Source organism: Pavona decussata, unplaced genomic scaffold, assembly GCF_977016875.1.
Source record: "Pavona decussata unplaced genomic scaffold, jaPavDecu1.1 SCAFFOLD_233, whole genome shotgun sequence".
NCBI lineage: Eukaryota > Metazoa > Cnidaria > Anthozoa > Scleractinia > Agariciidae > Pavona > Pavona decussata.
Genome location: NW_028145638.1, coordinates 1,628,842 through 1,656,084, shown reverse-complemented (window position 1 = coordinate 1,656,084; position 27,243 = coordinate 1,628,842). Strand labels below are relative to the sequence as shown.

Genomic DNA, 27,243 nt, shown 5'->3' with positions numbered 1-27,243 from the left:
CATCAAGAAGTCGTTTCGCTCCTCAGTAAAAATCCCAACTTCAAGTTGGAGCGAAAACGATTTTGCAGTGATTCTTTGTGCCTTGTAGCAAAACAACCAGAAACCATACGTTTGATTCAATATCTACGAACAGATTTAAACGCATGGTATTAATCAGCATATAATAGCTAAGACCAGGCTAAGACGTTCTTAGGAGAGAATGGTTGGCGTCAACTTCAAATTTAGTTATTGCCCAAACAAAGTAACTCGAGAAGGCATAACAGAAGTACATCAGAAAAATCTCGATTTTACTAAAGTAAGTGCGCACTGTAGCATATCGCTGTAACCGCCAGCCAGTGCTCTTATTATTCCAGTATACAAGCATTTAATAAAATTGAAATGAAACTGATCGTCTAGCATCAGGAATGATGCCCGCAAGAGGCTGTGGTTATCCCACGGTTATTCGATGAGGGTTTGCTTCAGAAATGTTGAGGTTTAAGAATGTTTAACTGAAACAGTTCCGTTTCTGTACAAGTTTTCCCACAACTTGAATAAGTTTTTTACTAGTTGAGCTACAAACTTTAATTTAAACTTTAGCATCTAAACTCTTGGCAAAGTTCGTGATTGAGGGCTTTCATGTTTGAGAAGTTTCTAGCACTTGCCTAGCCTGCATGTTAGTCAGTTGGCTAAGTTTAAATCCAGTAAATATCCTGAACTTTGAGTGAGGTGTCAACAATAAAATGAAGTTTCATTCAAAAAACTGGTAACAAAACAAATGTGGTTTTCCTTAGTAGCCGAACCTTGAAATTGTATAATCAGCACCGTCAACGAAGGTGAACGTAATTGCACCGCAGCGCAGTTTTTGGCCCAGAGGCCAAAACCCGAGGAGGCACCTTAGAAGCCCCCGCATACGTAGGTAATGTGGTGTATTCTCCAGAAGGAAAGGTACCGGAAAAAATCCCGATTTTCGTGAACTCGGCCCACAAAGGATCAACAAAACGCTCACAAATAAAGGATAAACGACAGGCTGATCGAGTTTACTTGTAGGACGAGTCAAGCACGAGCCAAGTTCGAATCAGGAACCAACTTTTATTCTTTTTCTCTCTTCTCTCTCTTCCTTTTATATCGTCTCATTGTAGTAAGTAGCAAACGGAAAAATTAACTTTCAGGTTTGCAACAGTTTTCATTACCGATCGCTAGAACCTGATTACCGCTGTGATTCGCTGCTTCTGTGAAAAGATATGCGACGTCCCTTTGTGTTCATAATAATAAGCGCCATCTTGTTGCGTTCATAGGACACCAATGCAGCATAACATAGAATAATAATATTTTATTTTTTTCAATGAGAAAAAAGCGGGGACAGATTTAGTGAGAAGTATTACTAGTATTACTAATGAGTATTTTGATAATCAGTTCTAAAAATTGTTCCAAGGGGTCTTGCGTCCTACATACTGCTGGAATAAACAATGGCGAAAGTTTCTTGTGTGGTGACAGAGAAAGAATAAAAATTAATTAATTAGCGGTATTTTTCCGTCTGTGACTGAAAGGCCTAGCTCCCACGAGTCTCCTGTAGCTCAGTGGTAGAGTATCCGAACTAGTAATCGGAAGGTCTTAGGTTCGACTCCTGATAGGAGAACTCGGATTTTCTTTTTCCGAGTATGCCTGTGTCACTCACTGATTAATACATCTATCATTTATTCATGACATCACATTTCTTCCACTAGAAAGATGGTGTACTCGACGTGTCACGAGCGTAGCACACTGAAACATTTGACGTTGAAAGAAGGTTGGAGTTTTCCTTGTTTTCGCTGGTAAACGAATCTGGAATAAAAATTCTGCCGCGCGCGCTATGGAACACTAGTACGTCACAGTTGTTACTTGGCGCGCGCAGCTTGCATTTTTCATTCACCATCAGACAGATTCAGGATTGTGCCTAAAAGTATTTTGTTGTCATTTTATACGGGTAATCTGATGAATTTCGGCTAAGGCAGGATGAAGTCATGGACTACAGGCCTGTTAATTTGCCTTTCATTCAGTGGAGTTTATTCGCTCTTGTTTGACGACGAAGTTGAAATCATAGATGGATATTATGCGAAGATGCCTGTGGCAGTTAGACACGTCGAGTTCATAGGAACCACAGACAACGGCACGTTGGACTGTTTTGTTCCTGGCTTCACGCAGTATAGGTGGGAGCTGATGAATAAAGCAAGCTCGGGGCCATACGCCGAATCGTCCAGCCTGATTTTGGATGGTAAAATCGAGGAGCATCACTCCAAGCTGAAAATTGGGAAAGGTGGGTTTCCGATGGCAACTGAGATGTTAGTTGTGTCCTGCGAACTAATGCTCAATGGCCGACCAAAATTCCAGATTATCTGGGTCGTGACGCGGTTACATTCGCCATTGGGATACCCCACTGATCCAAGACTATGCACTTTTAACCGTCCGAGATTCTACGACGAATCATGCGAACATTATTATTGGAAGTTTAACACGGACTGTTACCATGGAACTGGCAAAGACTACAGAGGAGAGACTTTTCTCACCAAGAGTAACCCTCCACTAACCTGCCAATATTGGTTCGAGAATGCCCCCAATTCATATAGCGATATTTACGACGTGGATATGATGAAACGACACCGTTACTGCAGAAATCCAACGAACGACTTCAGCCCGTGGTGTATCACGACCTCGACTTTGCCTGCTTTGCGGAAGCAATTCTGTCTGATACAGGAATGTTCGGATTGTATGTATGGGAATGGCAACGGGGATTTTGATCTCTACCACTATGTCCAACCTATTTCCAAGTGGACGCGAAAGCACCCGGCTTACGATGGCCGAACAATCGTAACACTCAAAGAGGACAGCAACGGACTACCACGATTGTGCATGTCTGGGAAAGGGTGGGAGTGGAATCTTTGCAGACCAAGAGAGGGGAAGTCTAGGCCACATTGTTTTGTTGCGAAAGATAAGAAGGACGAACCTCATATAACAAGTAAATCGGACGACAGGCTAGAGTTGGTAGAATGTAGGATCCCACAGTGCACAGTCAGACAAGTTTGGTTTCTGTTTTTTAGTTCGAATGGTGACCCATACCTTAAGGAATCTAACTTAGAAGCGGTGGAGATAGTTTTAATTCACGGCAGAAGCTTGAAATTCCAGTTTGGTGCATTCGGAATCCACAAACCCAGTGGACTCAGTGTTGGCTCGGGGGATCTGCGCTTAGACAGATTTGCTAAGAAGTTTCATTTAGAAGCTCGTGCACCACCAGACAAACTTAGTACCATTACGATACACAACCTTCGTAAAGAGATGAGTGGAAAGTATTTTGTACAATATACCTTTGAAGAAGCAGACCCTCGCATTCAGCAGGCCACTTACAAGGGGAACTTTAAGCTTAACGTACGCTATCCGATGAGTTTGTCCTTAAAGCCAGATTTCTTAGAACTATGCAAGGGGCAGAGTGGGAGTATGAGCATTCAAGTTTCCGGAGGCTTTGCTGTTCACGAAGAAAGTATCAAGTGGACATATGGATTTTCACAAGACAGAATTGATCAAGAAATATCCGTTGATGATCCTGCGTTTGAACTCTCCGCGGATTTTAAAAAGCTGTCTCTTAAGAACATGAAAAGAGACACTTGGATTATCATACGAGGTTCCTCGTTTTCTGGGGAGGCAGCAAACGTCGGTCTATTCAATTTAAAAGGTTAGGTTTTTTTTTTTTAAAGAAAGTGCAATTTTAAAGATATACTATGTCTTACTCTATCTTGATTGTTGTTTTGTTTGAGATGAACCACCATGAAATATATCGATTTCGACAATATCGATGTCATTTACTGCCCCGGAGGAAACAAGATAAGGGAGAAATAACCTTCCTGGAACAAAAGAGAAGGGAGAGGGGTTACTATCCCTAAAAGACCGTTTGTAGATAAGACAACTCAGCGCTGTATTCATAAAGTTCAATACCTGCATAATATTTAGATCGTGTACCGTCAAAAACTACATTCCTCGAGACATGGCGGCAAGCATCCAACCAAGGATTATCATACTAGAAAGTGTGTGTAGAATGTCAAGTAAGCATTGTCTTCTTACTTCTCTTCTCCATCAAAACTTTCCACACAGCTCAACCTCGTCTCATCGCCAAATCACCAACTCAAGTCTTCGCTTTACCGGGCGATGAAATTTTTCTCTCACTGGAAACAGAAAAAGGATTAAAAACAAGATGGACGTATGACGCACAACTTATCCCAGAAGTTCCCGACGACCCTGATATGGCATTTGAGCGTGGCGTCAAGGGTAACACAGTTTCAGAAACCCTTGTTATCAGCTCCTTGGACTGGAGGCACTATGGAACCTTTGTAGTTGAAACGGAGAAAGGTGGTTGTAAGGAGCTAATAACATTCAAAATCGAACACGACAAAGGTGAGACTAAATAGTTCCGACGTCTTTTGAGCTAAGACAATGAAATTAGATCACGGTACTTAATTCCATTTACGTCAGGTGACAAAAGTTGGTGAAGGGCCTCGCCCCGTGAATACGTTACTTGTAAATTTTATTTTGATTTCTAGGTTGATTTTGACTGAATTAATGTGGTCCTTCATCTGTTCTTCTAACTGGCATTGGAGCATTCAAAAGGGACATTTCTCTATTTATGCCTAATGGTTATTTGTTACAGAAAGTTCACGGGTTGTGTTACAGAACCTGATATCATCTGGTACTTTTTTAAGCCAAGGCGACATTTTGTTTATGCCCCTATGAGAAATAATTTGAATTTTGTTTATGAATCAAGCGCCTATCCTTGGAATTGGAACAAAACTTCTCTATTACTAGAGGACCTGCTTCGGGGGATTCTATATACATTCAGTTGACTCGAAACTGGGGTCTGTTTTTCAAAACTCCCTTAAGGGCGATTTACACGGTACGACGTTGTCGCATGCGACAAGCTTACGACAGGCCTACGACACGAATTGTTTCGTGTAAATCAAACCTACAACTCGCTTACGACTATCGTGTGTACGTCACAAAATATGTCGTAGGATTTTATAACATGACAATCGTAGGCATAGGCAATGTTGAATGACGAGAGTTGTGTGCGATTTTTTGCATGACGAGAGCAGCGCGCGCTCTAGAAATCGCATGCGACAGTCGACAGCAATAGTTGTACCGTCTAAATCGGCCTTAAGACTTTTCGGGCTCGAGATGTATATATTTCAATTCCGTTTTCTACCTGCGGCGATTTGTGGTAGTTTTTCGTGCAAGCTAATCGAACGTATTTCTTAATCTTGTGGCGTTTTCAACGTTTTAGCTTTCAAAATTATTAACAATTTCATCTTGGTAAAGAACATTGTCCGAGAAAAATAGCTTCCATCCCAAAAAGCTTTCAGAGTTTTTGAGAAACGTACACCTGATTCAATCATGTAACTCGAAGACATTAAGCTGTTACCGAACAGAAATTCACCGCTGCTTTTTCCTAGCTAAAACATCCATCAAGAGAAACTTTCTGCTATTATTTGCTTTCTAGTTTAACTTTTCAAGTCTAATTTCATTATAATCCTATAATAAACAGAAAGGGCGATCATTGAAGAATTCAACTCTACCTCTGTCGATAATCAGGAAATAGATGAAGACGATTTTGGTCAACCTGTCGTTACAAAATCAGGTAAGGTTGTAGTTACCGACTGTAGAGCGAAAAAGAATAGGTATTCTTGACAAGATTTCCAGGACAGAGTAAATAACTTATTCACGTCACTGGAAATCGTCCAGGAACAGGTTCAAAATGACTATAATCTGCGGGAGACTCGCGGGAAAACAAAATTTGGGATTTAAACTCCAAAAATATCGCGGTAGTTTCCAAGCCTAGTCTCTCCTTTTCGTGTTTTTTTAAGACAAAATATGTTTTCCAAAAGATCTAGGGGGTGTGACAAGGTGTGGCAAGACACATACTGCGCGGCGTGGATGTTTTATCAATTCAACCTTTCATCTGCCAGTATTTCCGTTCGACCGTTCATCTATCAGTTCATTAGCTCATCTATCTTCTTATCCGTGCGTTCAGCGTTTTCCGAGATCCCGCTTTACGGTACCCCGGCTTAATACCGGTAGCTCATTAATACGGAGAGTTTTCTTGGTCCCACCCCATTTTCCCCATTTTCCCACATTTTCTTGTAAATTAACACGCTTAAGGACGGTGCCTACTAATACCGAAGTATTTTTGCGCGGTTTATGACTATGCGGATAAAGTAGATTTTAGCAAGGGCTATTGGAATCCAAAAAGAAAATTGAGGGTAACCACGCGTTTTTTAGAGATAATTAAGCAACAATAATACTACAAAAAAGCTATAAAATTCTTATCGGTTTTTTTATGGCTTTTTTTTTTCCAAATTTAAGCTTTATTATCTCTGAAAAATGCATGGTTACTCCCAATTTTCTTTTTGGATACCAAGAGCACTTGCTCAGTTCTGCTTTCTCCGTATAGTTTTAAACCGCACAAAAATATCCCTGTATTAGTAGGCACCACCCATAGGAAATCAAAGTATCTCGAAATACACAGAACGTATGCGCAGTAACAAAAGTAGGCACCGTCCTTAACAAGGACATTCCGTAATGCGGACGACACTTTTTCTGGTCCATACGGTGTCCGTAAGAACAGGGTATGACTGCAGTTCGTTCGTTTTTTTATTAAGTTCATGTTTGGTTTCAGGCAAGTGCAATGTTGAACAACTGAGGTTAGTCAAACACGACCAAAGAAACTACGCCACCAGCTGGACGATTGGTATGTAACATAATCTGGTGACACATCTACATTAGCAGTGATCAACATGTACCTTACTTCCTATAGACACTAATTTATTGCATGAGTATACAACGTAAAAAATGGCGGCTATTATTTAGTTATTTATTTATTTATTTATTCATTTCATTTTGCCAAGTGATAATTGAGATAAAAGAGACAAAAGTAACCATTTCACTATAGAATATGCAAGAGAAAAAAATAAATACAAACATAGAAGATATATTTGGCTGGGAGTCTACCAGAAACCACAGGGCTTTTACATGGGGCCTCCCAGGGACCGATAACCTTGATAATAACAACATAGCAGAAGTAAGCTGAAGTGATTTATGAACTCGGTTTAGGTGATAATTAATTGTATTGATTGGTCAAAAAAGTAAGCATTTTTTTCTTAAAGGACAAACGAGACTCGTAATAGCTGTAGGCAAAGAGTTCCAGACTTTAGGACCTTGGAAGAGAATGGAAAATCGCTTAATATTCGTTCCACAAGTATGTGGGCGATAATTAGAGGCGGTTCTGGTATTGTATTCACTGACATTGCATTGTCTAAAAATTCTTCTAAAGGAAAAATTAATGTATGTTAACCAATTAACGTTAAAGAAACAAACTGAATTTGGTATTAACTTGCAGCTATGCTAACTGCAGTGTACTTGACATTACATCAGTAATTAGGGTCAGCTTTCTAATAATTGTCGCAAAACTAAGCTGGTGCTTAACTGTGTAAAGAACAGCATGCTATCTGTGATTAACTAATCAAGCACAAGATTGCGCTTGTGGTTGCCGAGCTTAGCATCTACAGCTTTACTGACTTCAATTAGAAAAAAAAAGCTCAATTGTTGAACGGAAAATTTCGACATAGCAGACTCACAAATAGCATAAAAAAAATGCTCTAACTGAACCTGAAAGATACCCCTATCCTTAGGAAGCGTCTGTTAAAAAAGCAAGTGTTTTGTTATAATCATAGTAAATCAAGGGACTGGTTGTGAAACCTTGCCATGAAACAATGGTGCTGCAATTTTTGTTGGAAGGGACGCGACCGTGCACAATCCTTTGTTTTAATGTTCACACCACAGTTGAATATCTTAACAGGAACGTTTCTGAGAATGATGTATTAATCAGTAAATGACACAGGCATCCTCGGAAAAAAAATCCGAGTGCTCCTATCAGGAGTCGAACCTAAGACCTTCCGATTACTAGTTCGGATGCTCTACCACTGAGCTACAGGAGACTGGTGAGAGCTAAGGCCATTAAACTAGGTTCATGAGACAAACGTCCTGCATACTGCTAGGATTGGGATGTCTGCGTGTGGCATATGCGCAATGGAAATAATGTGCTGAAATATGTTAAGCCTGGTGAATAAATAAGAATGATGTATTAATCAGTAAATGACACAGGCATCCTCGGAAAAAAATCCGAGTGCTCCTATCAGGAACGTTTCTATTGGTCAGTTGCTCCAACACATTTCAAAATCTATTGTGGTCTGTGCACGGTCAAGGCCAAAAATACTAACAAAGACATTTTGTTTCTTTTTTTTTCCATTCTTGTCAGAGGTGCCATGTCACAGCAAGGAAGATGAAGGAGTGATAACTCACGATCATGGGGTGGAGGAGTTGTCACCTTGCAGTGTAATCACTGGTTATACCTTCACAACCAGGACACACAGACAATACAAACTGCTCATCAGTGCTAATGAGACGCAAAAGATGGTGGAGTTCAATGGTGACGTTAACATGAAGGTATATGGATAAATTGGGAAGCTCGGACGTGTTAAGGACGGTACCTACTTTTTTTTTACAGCGTATACGTTCTGCGCATCTCGAGATACTCTGGTTTCCTATGGGTGGTGCCTACTAATACAGGGATATTTTTGCGCGGTTTAAAACTATGCGGAGAAGGCAGAACTCAGCAAGTGCTCTTGGTATCCAAAAAGAAAATTGAAGGTAACCATGCATTTTTCAGAGATGATAAAGCTTTAATTTCGAAAAAAAAAACATACATGTAGTTTACTGCTTTTTAGAACAATGGTTGCTTAATCATCTCTAAAAAAAATGCCCCGCTACCCCCAATTTTCTTTCTGGATCCCAGTAGACCATACTAAGATCTGCTTTTCCCGCATAGTCATAAACTGTGCAAAACTACTTCTGTATTAGGAGGCACCATCCTTAACAGCATTCATTTTGTCATTAAGGAGAAGCTATAAAGGAAAAACCGAGATCTAATTGGTGAAGAATCGAGTTCAGTATCTTTCGCACGTGGCTCTGATGCCAAGTTACTTCTAAATTTCAGAAAGCCTCGTACACAAACTGAAATAAATTTTAGGTTAATAGAAGGATCTCTGTTTACATGCTCAATCCCACTGGCTACATTAGGATAAACAGCAATACTAGCTACAAATAAATATACTCTGTAAGTTAACATAACTCGACAAACTTAGTCCTCGCTGAAAATTTGAGTATGACGTGTATGTTACAGAGAATGTATAGCTGGCTGGTCTTTGTAAACTTCACAGCTTTTAAAAGTTGATTTCTCCGAGAATATTCAACACACATTTATCACACTGACATTCCCGAAATTTCATTTACCCAAACCTTGGTCCAATGTGGTGCATGCGTACCTCTTTTTCGTTTTCAGACAACTTATATTGAAAGCAACAACGATGTAGCCTGGACATATCATTACTACTTCTCTGAACCAGTCCCCGCTCGTTTAGTGCAGTTTGCCGCTGACCAGGATGAAGACTCCAAGTGTTTGTATGGATTAACTTTGAGTGGCTGCACTTTAGGTAAGGACACAAAGATAAATTCGTGACGAGAAAAAATGGCTGCTTTTTTTCTTCCGCGGGACGTTTGGTTTTGTTATAGAAATATAAGAAATAAAAGGACCCTGCTTTCTGAACGTGACTCATGATTAAAGACATAGGGAAAAACGCCACATTTCATGCAGATGAATCCAGGGAATGGTAGCATTCTAACGTTAACACACGAAGTGGTAAGAGTTAAACAGTGTAAATGGGATTTTGGTGGCTTTCACGGAGCGGCTCTTTCAGCTCGAACTGAAATTTGGGAATGGTAGTGTTTGTGGAGGGAGGAAAACCAGAGTACCCGGAGAAAAACCTCTCGGCGTAAGAACGAGAACCAACAAAAAACTCAACCCACATATGGCGTTAACACCGGGAATCGAACCCGGGCCACATTCATGGGAGGCGAGTGCTCTCAACACTGCTTCACCCCTGCTACCCGACTTCTTCTGGTGAAATAACGTTTGGTTTCTATAGGGTGGGGAGGGTGGGTGGGGGTGGGTGGGTGATGTGAAGCGCGGATGGCCGAATGAAGGCAAGAACATTTGCACTTCACAAAAAGAGGTTTTACTGATTTGAGAATCTTTGTTTTTTTTCCAGTGAAGTCCAGATGCAAACCCAAAACTTTTACTGCTGATGATATCCTATGCGGTGATCGCAAGAGTTCCTTACTCAACAAAGAAGAAGTAAGAAAGCTGTCTTCGTGCAGTCTGATTACAAGCTATCAGTTCACTTCTAACGAATCGAGGAACCATAAATTGATGATAAGCGGCCAAAATTCCATGCTGTTGACAGAGTATGACGGGGATATGGATGTTGAGGTAAGTCAAAAAGAGCGCTTACATTCGGTTGTTGCGATGACGTTATACACACAAATCACGGACGACGACTAGTCAAAATATCGACAACCGTATCGATATCGGAGTAGGTAGATATCGTGCTCGCATCGCATCGATTTGATAAACAGGTATAATCGACAAACCACAAGAGAACATGTGATAAATTATATCGATATCAGAGAAGATATAAAATAACGGTAAGTATCGTACTCGCATCGGATCGATTATGAAAAACAGGAATTGGCCAACCACAAGAGAACATGTGGTAAATTATATCGATATCAGAGAAGATGTAAAATAACGGTAAATGTCGTATTCCCATCGGATCGATTATGAAAAACAGTTTTTGGCCAAGCACAAGAGAACATGAGGCAAATCATATCGATAACAGAGAAGATGTAAAACAACGGTAAATATCGCACACGCATCGGATCAATTTGAAAAACAGGTATCGGCCAACCACAAGAGAACACGAGGCAAATCATATCGATATCAGAGAAGATGCCAAATAACGGCAAATATCGTACTCGCATTGGATCGATTTAAAAACCAGGTGTCGGCAAACCACAAGAGAACATGAGGCAAATCATGACCTCTTCTCCACCATTTAGTCTTCCCGCACCAAGAATCAATCGGATACGTGTTGTGTCATGGTTGGAACCAGTTACATTTTTCCCGCGCTTGCCGCGCGGTTACATGTTCTTGCACCCTTGTCACCAGTTGAGTGTCTTTCACCCCTGCACCCAGATGTGATTCCGGGTTGCAACTTTTTCGACCCGTGGCAAGGGTTGCGTTTTTTCCCTCTCTTACCTCAGCCGCACATTTTTCCCCAATTTTTATTTGTGCAACGGCTATATGTTGCCTTGATTTGCTAGCGCTTTAGAGGAGTCGTATTACTCTACTGTAATACGACTCCCTTAAAAACAACTACGTGGGAGGTTGTTGATTTGCTGACTGTTTCGAAAGATCAATTACGTCACCAATTCTCACAAAGTCATTAGCCGTTAATTGATTAAACCATTGTAGAAAGTACAGAAGGGAAGAATGTTAACATCTATTCCCAGAAAAGTGAGGGAAGGCCTGCCGTGACAATAAGGGTGTCAAAGCCCTCTTCCTCACTAATCGTCTAATTTTGGGGTGAATTGGCTAGAATAAGCACTCTCTACGGTTGCAAGCTGATGGAAGAGCTAGCTAGAGAACGACAACCGAGCCTCTTTCGCTTAAACAGGAAATCCCAGAATAAAAGGGTCTGGTCTGACCATTCTTAAAACCAGTTGTCAATCAACCAGCTAGAACGTAAACAACGTTAACTGACAAACAACATGCGTCTTTTTGTACGACCTTTGCTGTAAAATTAGCTTAGTCTTCGGAATAATCCCTGTTAACCTATTTAGAAACTATACCTTATATTGCTGTGGTGATTGACGAACCTTAAAGCATATTTCGTCAATTGCAAAGGACACTTGAGTCAACAACGTGCCACGACTGGACGGTGTCTAAATTTGCATTTCACACCAACAAAGGTGTGACATGAAGGAGGAGCTTGCTCTTTTATAGCGGAACGTCTTGTTGCAGGGTCTCAAAAGCCATTGCTCTGATGGAAAAACAAATATAAAATCATATATTTTGTCAAAGAAATTTCATGAAAGAAACAAGTATGTTCAAAATTTAACACAGAAAAGCCATATGCTTCCAGAATGGCGCGGAAGTTCACTGTATTTAAAGAAAGAACTCAAGGGTGCGTTCGATTGATGCTATTCCAGAATATGAATACAAACAATACAAACAAAATCGCTGTTAAATTATCATGTGTTATCGAAAGTTTGCAGAAATGTCTTCCCAATGTACTTAATCCTCTCACTTCCAAGAGTGCCATATAGCACAAGAAGTCATTACGCGCTCAATATTGGGTCAATTTGTATCAAATTTGGACACCAAACAGATCTTGGAGAGATCTGCACAATGGAAGCATAAAATCTTACCCCCCTCCTACATAAGACATGATTAACCACCCCCTCCATTTTTTGTAACTTTTTCCTCCAAACACTTTTAAGACCAAGCCACCATTTGACAAGAAACCATGTGCTGAGGTCTGCAAATTAAGCTATAGTTTAGGGGTATACTCGTCCCAGTGTATACGAGAAGTGAGCTGTATTTTAAGGTTTTTATTTTCTCGTTTTAAACACTTTTCATTCTTTTCTGTTACGTCCTTTGTCTTAGCTGGAATGATTTATACAATGCCCCAGATAAAACCTTTTAATGGGTGTATTGCAGTTGGTGTAGGGGTTCACAGTTGCCGTTTTACAAAAATACGACATTTCCCATGAGAGTGAAAGGGTTTAAAAGAGAAATCTAACAGCTATTCCGCTTGTTCTTATTCCAGAATACGGTCAATCGAACGCGACCGATAGATCTCTCTTATAATGGCTTGCTTTCTTTCTAGATAGAGTATTCTGACGGGGAATGGCTGTTTTACAATAGCTTAAATGAACCAGCACCGGCACGATACGTGCAGTTTGTTCCCACTGATGAAAATGGTGGATCCTTGACAATGAATAAGTTGCAAATAACAGGATGCCGTTTAGGTGAGTGTAAAGCAATATACAAAAAGGGCTAAATGAAAATGCTAACTCAATACATGCCCCTGTTTTAACCATTTCTGCTTTTTCTGTTGTCTCAGGTACTCACGTTTAATGCCTAGTGTTCATTAGTGACATAAGCATAGGCACCCACAAACTTTGCCTGTAAAAATTTATTACACTTAATCTACATCACAGGTGACCAACATTTTTGAAATTTGAAATTATAAAGGAATTTTGAAATTTACATTTTTAGTTTCAGTAGCGAGATTTCAGAGTTCCCATCAATCTCATACCCAAAGTCCTCAGGTTCTTTGGCTAGCGGTTGGTCGCCTGGAGAGACTCTGGGGAATTGGAATTTTATTTAAATTTTTTGATTGACTGCTCCGTAGCGGCTTGCTTTATTTTACCGCAGAAATCCTGCGGTAATAAAATCCCAGTTCCTCAGAGTCTCTCCTGGCGACCAACTGCTGGCCAAAGAACCTGAGGACTCTGGGTATGAGATTGAGTTCCCATAGAAATTTCCCTATTTTATTGACGGTGTAAAGCCATGGATTTTTCTTTACATTACAGCCTAAGTAAAAGTATTTCAAAAATAATAATTAACAGCGACTCTCCCCGATCTCCCTAAGAACCTCATATTCAATTTTTTATCTAAAAAATAGATTTCGCTCATAACTCTTCCATCAACTTCTCTTGGCAAGTAGGTAACAAATATGAAATACGAACGGAAAAGTTTAATTTCCTTAAAATTTTGTGATTCGAACTTTTCGCACCCCGGGCTGTGCTCGAAACTCACTGGCGAAACGCTACATGTTGCAAGACTTGCAGATGTTAGTTCTGGAGAATACAGATCATTCAAAACATTTTATTTCACTAGTCATAAACTTTGACCCTTCACGTTTATAATATGATCAATTACAATCATAAGCTTTAATTGCTGTAATAAATCTGAGGGCACAAAGTTTACCTACTTTGAGCACTTATCGCAACAGGCGATTTAGCCATAGTTTAGAGGAATAAATCGCAAAAATGGCTCTTACCCACAAGCTCTTCTACATATCAGCGGAACGTTCCATCCATCGTCTGTGAAATCGGTTAAAATATTTAGCCGCAATCCAGTTTTTGTTCCACAAGTGAGAGGTGAATGACTAGCACGGCCATATTTCCATCAACGAATGTTAGCAACAAACCAAGAAATGAGACAACTATCGCTTTGAAATTTCCCCACGAAGCAAGATTGAACATTTCTTATCAATTTGATCGCAATAAAAACGCTGGAGGAGTTTCATTAAAGCTATCATGTAACGAGATAAGTCCATCACATTGAAACGAGTCCACCATGTTTGTTTTCCTTAACCGCTGACCAGTTCGTTTATTGGGCGACCCTAAAAACTGGAACGGCGGAACGGCGGAATGGCGGAAAATCACCCCTGATCCTAAAAGACGGAACGGGTTAGGGTTTAAGGTTAGGGTTACAGTTTATTTGGGGTGATTTTCCGCCGTTCCATCTTTTAGGATTTGAGGTGATTTTCCGCCATTCTGCCGTTCCGTGTTTTTGGATTTGGGCTGATTTTCCACCATTCCACCGTTCCACCGTTCCAACTTTTAGGGTCACCACGTTTATTCGTCACATGATCAGTGCCGCTAGTTTTTTGACCAGCAGGCGTTTTCTGTCCCTCGACTTTCAAATTGATTTAAACATTTTAACTTTAATTAATTAAACAGATCGAGCTTCTGCTCCAGCGTTACAAATAAAAATTAAACTGCGTTATATGCTGGACTGACAGTCATCCTTCTTTTGCAACCAATCTTCTTCTTTGACGTCACTTATGTCATTGAACGAAAAAAATCATTTAAGTTGAGAAATAGAAAACGTCTGCAGGTCAAAAAAACTGGCAGCACTGATCAAAGACGGTACGTTCCTGATCCTGCCGGGAAAATCGCCAGGAAACCCAAAGTAAGTGGCTTGAGCCAATAAACGAACAAAACATGGTGGACAGTGAATTTGTTTCAATGGGATGGACTTATCTCGTTACATGACAGCCTTAATGAAACTCTTTCAGGGTTTTTATTACGATCAAATTGGTAAGAAATAACCATAAAACGAAACATTGCGTCCCTTCCCTGTAGCTCAAAGATAAGAATGAGTAACAAAGACAGCAGGGAATGTTGATACTAAGTGAATCAGCCATAAGATAAGATAAGATAAGATAAGATAAGATAAGATAAGATAAGATAAGATAAGATAAGATAAGATAAGATAAGATAAGATAAGATAAGGCCGGTCTACCATGAATTTGTTCTCCCTTTCAGTTCTGCCATTTTAAACATTTGGATTTAATTGTTACCCTTTCGGTTCACAGTTTATTTTCTCGACTCATAAAAATACTTAAATTATAAATTTAGCTACGAACTAGCTTTCGTAAATTACGCCGCCCCGTCCAGAAAGGGCATCTTTTTCACCACTCCCTATCTATGAAACAGACAGCATTGAATGAACAAAGGAACAAAGTAAGTAAACATGAAATAGTAAGATATAACGTACTGTATGAAAATATGTTTCACCGGCGAGGACTCGAACCTCGGTTTCCTGCATTCAAGGCAGAAGTGATAACCTCTACACCACAGGCGAACCAAGAGTAGACTGATACTATTTGAATATTCAGGTCACTGTTTGAACTGTTTGTCCGCTTCTACTGTGGGTTTACCCGCAGTGTACTGTAGCGGTTCTCACTTCTTCCTTGATAGTAGGAGACCACTCAGACTCCTCATGCCAAGTCGGCGACCCCGTGATCTTACTGACGTAAAAAAATTAGACGCCTATTTTGTCGGCTTCTACGGTGGATTTGCCTATGGCCTTTGACGGTCGAATAGCCATAAAAGCTGAACTCATTAGATTGGGTTTATCTGTAACGTGAATTTACCTCGCACCCAGGCGGATTTTTAAAGTATTCGGATCGAGGGGAAGGCTTGGGAACGCCATTTTTTCGTTTGATCTTTCCCATGGTTCTTTGCGTTAACCTCAAACCTTCCCATGTTTCTTTGAGCGAGCAAGTTATGTTTTCCTTTTACTTCTGTGATCAGTTGAGGAGCCTGATCCTATAATTCAAGCTAAAACAACCGTCACAATCTGCTCGAATTTGTGAGCTACACAAGTCTGCTATTTTCTAAAGATCTCACGTCGACGCTTTCTTACCCAAAATGGGACGTTTTCCGCCGTCCCAACAAAACAGAGTACGTTAATGTGCAGTTTTTGTGTTCTCGAGAAGAAAAGCTCTCCGTTTCTGAACATATGTTTCTCTGGAATGATTCATTGTGGTGGTGTGTACAACTGCTGCGATGTTATTTCTTGTCTTTCAGATAAGCATTGGTGTGCCCTTGATTGGTCTACGTTCAGAGAAATAGGATTAAAATGTGACGACGATCAACTTACCACTATCTACAGTGAATATCCAGTGTTAGACTTGCCTTCGTGCAGTCTTATAGCAAATTATCAGTTCATTGGTAAAGATGCTAAAAAGCACGCCTTGATGGTCAGCGGCAACAACCCGGCGCTGCTAAGGAACTTTCGAGAAGGTCTTAAAATTGAGGTTTGTTGTGTCCTAAATTACGACAATTTCGTTAGGTCTCCAGGGAGCTGATATTACCACAACAAGTAAACAGATCACGGGAGAACGATTGGTCTGATGACAGTTAATACTAAAGCTGTGCTAAGTTCTTCAGATCAAATGGCCATACTAAAGGACGTTGCCTAGGAATTCCATGGTGTTTTTGCGCGGTTTATGACTATGTGGGAGAAGCAGATCTTAGCAAGGGCTGCTGGAATCCAAAAAGGAAATTAGGGGTAACCACACATTTTTAAGAGATAAAAAAGCAATAATAATTCTAAAAAGCGTTAAAATCAGTAGAACAATATATGGGATTTTCTGTCCAAATTGAAGCTCAGTTATCTCTGAAAAATGTATGACTTGTTTATCCCCAGTTTTCTTTTTGGATTCCAACTGCCTTGATCCGCTAAGATCTACTTTTATCGCATAGTCATAAACTGCCCAAAAATACCTTTGAATTAGCAGGCACCGTCCTTAGGAAGTCCGAGTTTCACAGACAAACTCGAGATGCGCAGAAGCTATGCGCAAGAACAAAAGGAGGCGCCGTCCTTAATATGCAGCGTTACATTAGGATAAAAATCACATCAAAATTAATCAAAAATCAAAACCTTTATTTAGGCACGATAAGGATTAAAGCTAGGTAGCTTGTGGGGTCGTGTATAAACAAAACTAGCTGATTAAAAAAAACGATATGTAATTGTACAAATGTTTCGACTAAGATAAGTTAAAAACGCTAAAGATCTTGACTAAAACATTCTCAACAGAACGATCAAAACATCTAAAAATTCTTACTGTACAAGTTACTTAAATCAACACTTCAATGGACCGAATGCACGGAGTCCAATCTGGAAGAGAGATATCACAGCTGTACCATCCAATGTAAAGCTAGCAAGTTTATTCATAAACTCCTGTTTTTATTTTTAGTCGTATTTCTACAAGGATGATCAATGGGTGTTTGTCTGCAGCTTTGCTGTTCCTGTCGCAGCTCGCTATGTGCAGTTCGTGTGTGATGCAACAGGAAACGAGACTTGTCTTGAGAAGCTCGCGGTGAGCGGCTGCGCAATAGGTACGTGGCATTTTACTGATCCCCGGACCCTCTAGTCTAAGCGACAGGTAGTAGTACTTGCAAATTAAAACCTGAATGATTTTGATTCGAGGAAACGTCACATGAATTTTTGTGCAGGATAATAGGTAACGCTTAGGCTTACCCAGGTCTTTCTTTTATTTTATTGGGGGTGGGATGGGGATAAGTTCTGGTGGGGATTAAATCAAGTTTCGTAACCGGTTGCGATGACTAGTATTTCAAAAATAAACTCGCCTATTTTCTCGTGTGATTGTCGTGATCGTATGTTTTGATCGCATTGCCGCCATCTTGGTTTTTAAGGGTACTTCCTGGGTTCGATAGGGTGAAAAAGTGAAAAAACATTTTTTTCGACCAAATAGAATTTGGGAATTTTATCTAACTTTTACTGAAAATAAAATTGAAAAATATTAAAAAAAAGCGCGAGGCATTTAGGAAAACGTATTTCCATATAAAAGTAAATAAATAAAAAAGGTGTCATAATCTTCTTAGTGCGAGACGCCCCAGAGGAATTTTCGCGGCAAAACGCTTCATCCAGCTCTTATTTCAGAAATAAGCATATTTGCTTACATCTCGCCTGCAGAAAATTTCTCACTTCGAATGTTATATTCTTCGCGCTTCCCAAATAGAAAAGTCATCAAAAAACGAAAAGACCCTGTGGATAAAATCCCAGAAGAAGCGAGGGCCTAAGAAAAAAGGAAAGATAGGTTTCAGCGAAGATCGAAAACGTGATCTTGCAGAGAGCGACAAAGGCTCTTGGTTCGACCAAGAAACTCTAGTCGACGTTGAAGGTTCTGTCGAAGTTGATCACGAAGAACTGGAGCAGCGGCCTTCAAATTTATCCACTGTTATTGGATCAAGTACACAGAGGTCGAATTAAAAGTCCTGCAGGGTAACTTTGCAAGCGTCCTGTGAAAATATCAAGTATCATATTCTGCATCCTCTGGGCCGGTTTCTTTCTTCTGCAGCGAGATAAAACCAGATAACGTTTTACTGCGCGTTTGTAATGAAACATTGGCATAAAATCAGCAGAATTAGACCGATGAAATAGAACTCACCAAAAGCGCATGAGCCCACGTGTAATACTGGAGATAGCGCGTTCTGCGTGGCCCTTTCTCTCGCTTTTTGCTCCGCTCCACGCTATCTTGAAGATTTCTTACGAAGAAATCACCATCGTACCTAAATAACAGTAAAAATGCAATTTTCTTTCATTATACAGTCATTTCCTTTAATACAAAATGAATAATCGCTTTAGCTTGAAGCGTAAATTACATTACACGCAATCAAAACGAACAACCTTCCCAATAGATTTCATCTCTGATATCAACGCACTCCTCAAACTCTCCGCTGACGCACTTTCGGTTTCGTTAGCCTTGGTTTTCCTCGTTTTCCTGGTTGATGTTTACGTTTTCCTTTCGCCACCTTCCCCATCTCGCTCGATCACTACAGCGGAGTCCAGGCCTGAGCGGAGTCTAAAACGTGTCTGCAACGCGATACTTTTTCCGCGAAATTCTGTGCTATTGTTGTTGACGCCATGGGGTCCTGTTGCTCGATTGGCTCGCCACGTAATGAGGTGTCATAATCTTCTGTGGAGGCTTGTTTTTCTTGCAAACCTTTATCGAGCGAAAACTCGCACTTGAATTTTGGCAGAGTATGTCGACTTTGAACGAATTAATAGGGTATGTAGTTTTGACAGATTGTCGTGAAATTTGGCCAGAAGATTCGAGGACTAACGACAAACAAAAAGGTGTCAGGGAATTTTGATTTTCAAAATATTTTTCCCGTGGTGACTGTTTACGCAACACGCCTCAAATATATTTTGCTACTCAAACTTTAGACGTGGATATCTAAATAACCAATCAGAATTTCGAAAAAGCCTGACACCTTTTGGTTGATTAATGCCTTGTGAATAACACTGTGCAGCGATTTCGTTCTTCGCGCGGCGTTCGATAACCGATTAATTCAATGGAACGACCATCGGTCGATTCGAGGTTCTACTGGCTCCCGGCACTTAAAAAAGGAAACGATCGCTAAATTATATTTTTAATAGGAAACTACATTTATTAAGCTTTATAATGATATATAGTTTGTTAGAGGTTTATTAAAACTTGCGCGCGTACGAATTTTTTTCCAAAGGACCTCCGCGAACCCAGGAAGTATCCTTAATGGCGAGCAACTTCAAAACTACCGAGGGAAGGCGGGGGGGGGGGGGGGGGGAAGGGTTGTCAGGATGTCCCACTAACAACCCCCTCAGTAGCTTTTGCGCTCTCTGTAGGTTGCGCTCGTCATCAAAACGAGAATTCGGCAGTTAGACCGAAGCTACGAACAATTCGACAATCGATGATAAACGAAAACACGTAATTACGAGTTGACATAAATTCAGATTGATATATTTTTTCACTCAGTGACAGGCGTACTTGGAAAAAAATTCCGGGTTCTACCAACAGGAGAACTTCTATCATTATTCGTCAGCTCGGGCTTAAAGCAGCGCTGTCAACCTCACGCGTCTTCAAATATGGAGAATATGAATTCATCGGCCAGCATTAAAAAAGCGCCTTGCAGGAGCCACATTCACGGGTTCAGTAGGGGGGGGGGGGGGGGGATGTACATTAAACAGTACCAGGAACAAAGATAAACATTTCATGTTTTCTTGTCAAAAAGTCGTGTCTACCACAAATAGCAAACTTCTTCAATTATCCGAGAGATTACAGACATTAATCTGGAGACCAGAATATACGACTCAAAAACTGGATATTACAGACATAAATCTGGAGACCAGGAGATACGGTTCAAAATCTGGAGACTCCCGGATTATCCGTGAGAGTTGACAGCCCTGTTAAAGAAGAACGGAAGCTGCAAATGGAACTTTCTTGACCTTTCTTAACATGAAGCGCAATATGCATATTAAACAAATATTCCAATATTTTAGGGTTTACCTACCTTTTAACCTCATAATGATAACGAAAAGTTCCACGCTGTTTACTCATTGGACGTCCGCCATTTTGACCGCGCTATCTTGAAGGCTTGGATACTTAGCATTGTGTCACTGCGCTCACTTGCAGACGTTTGTAAATATAATCACACAGAAAATTGTCACATTTCTTTCAACACGCAAAACTGCAAATATTAATTTTTAAGATATTTTTGGATAAATGTGAAAGTTTTCCTTTTTCTCCTGCAGAGGAATCGTGGTGTGAAGAGAAGTCATTTGAGACGAAGATCGAGGAGTATCATATAAGAACCAACTTCTTCCACAGCAGTCTGGGAAAAGCTCTCCTCAAGGCCACCATATCTTCTTTTCTGACACCAATCTGGATGTTTATTGTTGGTCGATATAACTTAGATAGCAGGCAAGAATGGAAATGTTCCAACTATACTGATCACTTGTAATGTTTGTTTCCACGGGCAACGCGCGATGTTTTGACATTCCAACGTGCTGATAAAAATGGTGACTAGTACATTTACCCATAATCCTTAGCACGGGAAATCCCGAAAAACGCTCATAAAAATGCACAGAAAAGTTCTCGAAACTTTGAACTTAGCTTACACAATGTAGCACAGGGACGGATTTCATTCGCAAAAGGCTGTGTCAGGTTCGCAAGATATTGTGGTAAAATGTACAGCCGCCATGTTTTCCCGTACGGTAGATTATGAAGCGACTTGACAGGAAATGAAAATCGTACACATAGCCACCGGTATTTGATAAATCTTGAAACTCCTCTTACCTGTAAGTAACCACTGATAAGCCACTGATTACGTGTTGAGAATCGGTGATAGAGGGGTGTTCAATTGAGTGTCGTAAAACCAAAACCAAAGTAATTACTTTGGCCAATCACAACAGGTGTAAACAACACAACGAACCAATCAGAATTCGAAGCAAGTACATGCAACTGGTGCCAAGCGCGGGAAAACGAGTGCGGCCGGCAAAACACGATTGGTTTTGGCTTGGATTCTCATTGGTTGAAAAAGTGGCGCGAGTTTTGTTAACCAATCACAGAGCGTAGTAATGCAAAACTAAAGCAAACGCGACATTACAGTACTTTCGACACCTCAATTGAAAACCGCTCTAATCTTTTATTATGAATAATAATGATAATAATTTATTAATTTATATTGCGCTTTCTAACATTCAAAGATCAAAAATGCATTAAAATATTAGAATATACTAAGTATGGATAAACTAAATTTAACAATAATGAAGTGATTTAAGCGCTAAAGGCTAGAAGCTAACTTAAAAAGATATGTTTTAAGACAAGATTTAAAAGTTAATTGACTGGTGACATTGATGTCATTGATTAGTTAAGTGTGGTTAGCAGCTCATGCCTTACTCAAACCTCCAAGCCAGAGGAGACCAAGGCACACATCTTTAAAAGAACAGAGTTAGCATGGTTAGGGGGAGGGGGGGGGTAGGGGGGGTCGTATCCCTCCCACTTAACTCGACTCAATATCATACTCAGTACACTCAATGCATGCTTATGATTCTGTTCTATAAACTCTAGAGGGAGCAAGTGGGGGCTCACGTATCTTGATAAGAAGACAATTTGTGACATTGTTTTTTCTTTTACAAGGGCAATCCATCCAGTTCATCAAAAGAATTGACTGAAGATAAGCACAGATACCCGCAATGCACTTGTATGCCCACATTCAAACATTTAAAATTTGGAAAAATGACACAAAACGACAGTCAACAACTGAAGATAAACTTTTGGTTTTATTTAAATGCCTGAAAACTATGGGGTTTTGCGCTACAAACTCGCGAAGGTTCGGCAGAATCACTCTAAGAAAATAGCCTTTATTTTACAGTGCTTTAAGTGACCTGGCGTTTGAGTTGAAGCAAAGATGGTGGTTGACTTTGTTTGGACACAATCCTCATTGCTTTTAAAATATAGATTGAAACTAGCTAGCATAACGTAGAACATAATTTTCATATGAAAAGTAGTTGGGTTTGAATCAAAACAAGTCAACTCAAACCTCCCTTTCACTGAAAGACCAGGTTACTAAGCACACAACTGTAATCAAAATGGGCCATTATGACAATAAAATCTTTTCGCGTATCATGGAATAATTTCCCATATTTTTATATTTTAGGTTGATCGGGCTTCTTTTCAGGTGCTTCAAGAAACTCAGAAGAAAATCAGGACCAAACAAAGCAAGAAGCAAAGACGAATAAGGACCCTAACTTTCGAGTAGAACATTTCATAACTATTTCTCACTAATAAAATCTGAAAATGAAACCATCGTTTTGAGTGGCCTCTAGATCTATTATTTATTTTATAATAACTGTCAAAATTCCCGCGCGCTGATTGGCTAATAGCTATTGTTTAAAAGAGTACAGACAATAAAAATGACGTCAGATGTAACGCGCTCGCTTTCTCAACGGAAAATAAAGCCAATTCCGCTCGTACTTTTTCCATGTTATTGTAAAAAACAAACCGACGGCAGTTTTCTTTGATCTATACTCTTATAGACCATAAAATGACGCCATAAAATGTTCAAAACTTGGCAGTGAACTGAAACCACGAGCCTGCGGCGCGTGGTTCCATTTGAGTTTTGAACATTTTATGACGCCATTTTATGCTCTATAAGAGTATAGACCATAGAAACTGCCGTCGATTTGTTAAGTAGTTCATCGAATCGTGCCACTATGATTCTTTGCTAGTGACGTTCTTGCTGCCGTCGCCGTCGTCGATGCTAAATTTCCCCAAGAAGCGAGAAGCAAAGCATTTTCATCTTCTTTTACATTTCTGGCCCTAACCACTCTTAAACGCTGCAAACTCGGTCTTATTAATAGCGCTACAAGATACTCCCGCTAGCAGATTCTTTTCCACTTCCGTTATTGATAGGTTACTTAGGTTATTTGAATCACTATAAACAATTGTACAAATTACCAAAGTTGAAAGTAACTTAAACTCGGTAAACACAGTAAACGCTGAAGTGTAACCAAACACAGGCCCGTAGGGAAGAGGGGTGCGACGGGTGCGCCGTCGCACCCCCCACAGGCTGCGGAGGTCCACGTTTTTGTTGACCAACTATTTAAAAAAAAGTGAATTGATAAAAAAATATAGACAGTATAGTACTGCTGTACGATACCAACCACTAGTTGCAAATGCGAAAGAAATACAAGTGCTCAAAGCCGGATACACATTTTTAACAGAGCCAGCATGACACAAGAGAGGCTCTCTTCACTGGCCCTTATGAACATCCACTATCTAACAGACATTGATCTGGAAGAAGAAGAAGAAGAAGAAGTACCCAAGGAGGCTTGAGCTTGGCACACTAATGAAAGATCACGATGATCAGCACTGCTGATCGTCATGGTTTGCTGCAGCAAACCCAGTAAATAATGACGACTTTTAACTTTATTTCTATTTTTGTTCTTTTTAAATAGTGACATTATTCTCTCAAACTGTAAAAAACATACGTAAAGTAGTCTCTGTGCCAAAGAAAATTAATTTTGAAGTTCAAAAGTTTGACTAATTTCCACGTTTTTAAGTTCGCTTTAAGGTGCTTGTTTTCATATCCTACTGCCTTCAAAACGCACGAAATGCAGTTTCAGACAACCCAATTTTCACAATTTCCTGGGGGAGCATGCCCCCAGATCACACCTAGAAGCTCGCGCATCTGGCGCTCGTTTGGTCCGTCTCCTCGTTGGATCGCACCCTTCCGCGTTGGTTAAAGCGTGGTTTTATTTCTCTGACATATTTCTAGCTCGTGGTCTTGTGTGACCAGTGTATTGTGTCGTTCTGTTTCCGTGTATGTCTTGTGTAATCTGTGTAAGGGCGGGTGTAGAAAATACGTGCAAATAAAAATGTACTAGTCTAAAGCTGTATTATTGTAACTAACTTTTGCTGTAGTAAATAAATATTTACATAAAGCAAATATAACTTATCTTCGTTATTCAAAACACTGTCCAATTGATCTCTCTGAGACAAATACTGTACAACTAAAGTTCCTTTCAGCTTACCTTGTGGTTGTTAGTAAAGCCAAGAAAGCTAAAATCGGTATCACCCAACGACTCGTCTCTGTGTTCGGAATAAAAACAATCTAGCTCAGAAAACTGGATTAAATTGTGGAGAAAAAGAACTGCTTTCTTTGGCGAAACGCTGAAAAATTAATCTCTAAATACGACCTTCAAAGTGCGAAGAAAAGACCAGCTAACATTTTTGGAAAGCCAAGAGCAGCTTGTAAATTAGAGGAACAAGAGAACCGGTTTCCTAAAATTTTTTATAGGCAATTTAAATTTTAATCTACAGAATTCGAACCTATCAAACTGTTCTAGCTTGAAAATGTTGCCTTTTTTATGGTGCCTACTTTTGTTACTGCGCATGCGTTATGCGTATCTCGAGATACTCGGCTTTTCTATGGGTGGTGCCCACAGTAATACATGGATATTTTTGCCCGGTTTGAAACTTTGCGGAGAAAGTAGAACTTAGCAAATGCTCTTGGTATCAAAAAGAAAATTGAGGTAGCCATGCATTTTTCAGAGAAAAGAAGGCTTCGGTTTGGAAAAATGCCATACATTGCTTTGTATTTTACTGTTTTTTAGAATAATTGTTGCTTAACCCTTTGACTCCTGAGTTTTTCAGTAATTTCTTGTTAATCATGACATGCACTCATAAAAAAGCCTCTAACAACTTTCCTTTGAGAGTTAAGTACCTATAACCATACATATTTAGAAAGTAGACATGTCAAGGATTCCAAATAATTTATTAACTTTTGGTTAATGATTAACCAGTAAAATAATTTATTCAAAGTGGCAGCTGAAATGAGAAAAAATGGATCTTTTACATACATTCTTGTTCAAATTTTCACCTCTGTATCATGGAAAAGTGAAAAAATTGCAATTCTGCGAAGTATTTAGACTCTGTGAAGTACAAAAACCTAAAAAACTTTCTCTTGTCTAGTTATATTTGACGAAAAGGCAAGGTAATCAAACAATGTATAACTTTTTGTTTTCATTCAATTCCTCGGAGTTATTGCATACGTACAATGTAAAGTGTAAAGTTCTGACAAAGAACCTTTTGTTAGTTGCACTCCACTCGATAGGTGGGTTTTGCTGAGCAGCTATTTGTTGTTGGCGGCGTCTTCCAACCAATACTCGACGTGCTGGAGCTGTCGAGGTGCTTGCTTGTTCACGTTGTTCAAAACCACGTGGCATTGCGGCACTTTCCGACTCTGAATTGCTGCCAGAATCTTCACCCGAACTTGAAAGGGAATCGTCGCTGCTATCCGGCGTTTCAAAGATTATTCGATGTATTTCGGCCATGTCATCAATACCATCCGCCATTTTTAAAGTGCTCGCGAACAGGACGTGAAAAAAACTCGAGGAAATTTGGTCTAATTTGGCGAATACTCAGCGAGAGTGAAACGAGTGCGTAAACAACTTCATGTAAGACAAATTAAGTGTCTTTTGACAAAATATGGGGCCTATATGAGCCTTTTTTGGGTCAAAATGTACCCCTAATTTGGAAGCGCGCGTAAATGCGCGCTCAGGAGTCAAAGGGTTAATTATCTCGCAAAAATGCGTTGTTACCCCCAATTTTCATTTTTGGATTTTAACAGCCCTTGCTAAGATTTGCTTTCCCCGCCAAACCGTACGGATCGTGAGGCTATGTTTTCAGACCGTATCAGCATAGTTAATAGACCATTTCCGAGTTACTTTGAACCTCATTATAAAAGCGAGGCTAAGTGCAAAGTTTTTGTTATGAAAATTAGTTTTCATTCATATGCAAAACAAAACTAATTTTCAAATGAAACGTTTTGCACTAAGCCTCGCTTTCATAGTGAGGTTCACAGCAACTCGGAAATGGCCTATTGAGGGACTGGTTATGAAACTTTGCGATGAAAACAATGGTGCTGCAATTTATGTTGGAAAGGCCACGATCCTGCACAATCCTTTGTTTGAATGTTCACACAGCAGTTGAATATCTTAACACGAACGTTTCTATTGGTCATTTGCTCCAACACATTTCAAAATATATTGTCGTCAAGGCCAAAAATCCTAACAAAAACATATAACAAAGAAATTTGTCAGGCTTCATAACCATTGCCTTTTATTAACTATGGTATCAGTTTGTCTACATTGGGCATGACTGGAGGATGCAGGAAACAACATTTCAAGTCTTTTACTCTAATGGTCTCGTTAAGCTTGGAAGTAAAATACATGAAATTCATATATTTGAACTGCGAATGACAGAATTAACGAATGCATGATCAAACGAGGGACCATCCTGAGTGATGTACGAAACTAAAGAAGAAGCAAAAAGAAAACATGAAAAGCCTTTATTTTAAGGCAACTAAAGCATTATGTACTCAGCTGAAGCAGGTGCAGAAAAACTTGCTAAAACCTTAATTGTTTTTAGGCTTTCATTCTGCACATGCTTTAGTTGTGTACATAACTGACTGCGATGGACTCTCGTTAAACAAAGCTAAAAAAAACTCCAACTTTACCTTTTATTGTACACGTCTGCCCGCCATGATGTATTGTTTATTTAAGAAGAAGATGAGGAGATAGAACAACAAGATGAGCAATGATGAACGAGTCAGCGTCAAAAGCCTTGTCTCGAAATTAAA

At 39.8% G+C, this 27,243-nt stretch overlaps 1 protein-coding gene and 1 long non-coding RNA gene across 3 annotated transcripts in view; one reads left to right on the top strand and one right to left on the bottom strand.

The window, feature by feature from the left end:
- The window catches only part of LOC146458314 (uncharacterized), a 37,404-nt gene extending 23,090 nt beyond the window's left edge, over positions 1 to 14,314 (bottom strand). For both annotated transcript variants that reach the window (XR_014858264.1, XR_014858265.1), the window contains exons 1-2: positions 14,022 to 14,314; positions 11,803 to 11,993 (exon numbers count right to left, since the gene is read on the bottom strand). This is a non-coding gene — a long non-coding RNA (uncharacterized LOC146458314). The remainder of the gene's footprint in view (positions 1 to 11,802; positions 11,994 to 14,021) is intronic.
- Positions 1,861 to 21,226, top strand: LOC146458313 (uncharacterized). Its single transcript, XM_085090901.1, has 11 exons — positions 1,861 to 3,682; positions 4,099 to 4,398; positions 5,543 to 5,635; positions 6,674 to 6,745; positions 8,312 to 8,499; positions 9,395 to 9,545; positions 10,161 to 10,381; positions 12,843 to 12,984; positions 16,342 to 16,571; positions 17,514 to 17,655; positions 20,852 to 21,226. Exons 1-11 carry the CDS (start codon positions 1,972 to 1,974, stop codon positions 21,058 to 21,060), a joined length of 3,459 nt encoding a protein of 1,152 aa, XP_084947027.1. The 5' UTR covers positions 1,861 to 1,971; the 3' UTR covers positions 21,061 to 21,226.
- The last annotated feature ends 6,017 nt before the right edge of the window (positions 21,227 to 27,243 follow it).

Bases quoted from the DNA above. Each gene is read 5' to 3' on its own strand.
- LOC146458313 (XM_085090901.1), top strand. From the start codon at position 1,972: ATGAAGTCATGGACTACAGGCCTGTTAATTTGCCTTTCATTCAGTGGA. The intron at 6,746-8,311 runs GTATGTAACATA...CATTCTTGTCAG, and splicing joins CGCCACCAGCTGGACGATTG to AGGTGCCATGTCACAGCAAG. The intron at 10,382-12,842 runs GTAAGTCAAAAA...CTTTCTTTCTAG, and splicing joins ACGGGGATATGGATGTTGAG to ATAGAGTATTCTGACGGGGA.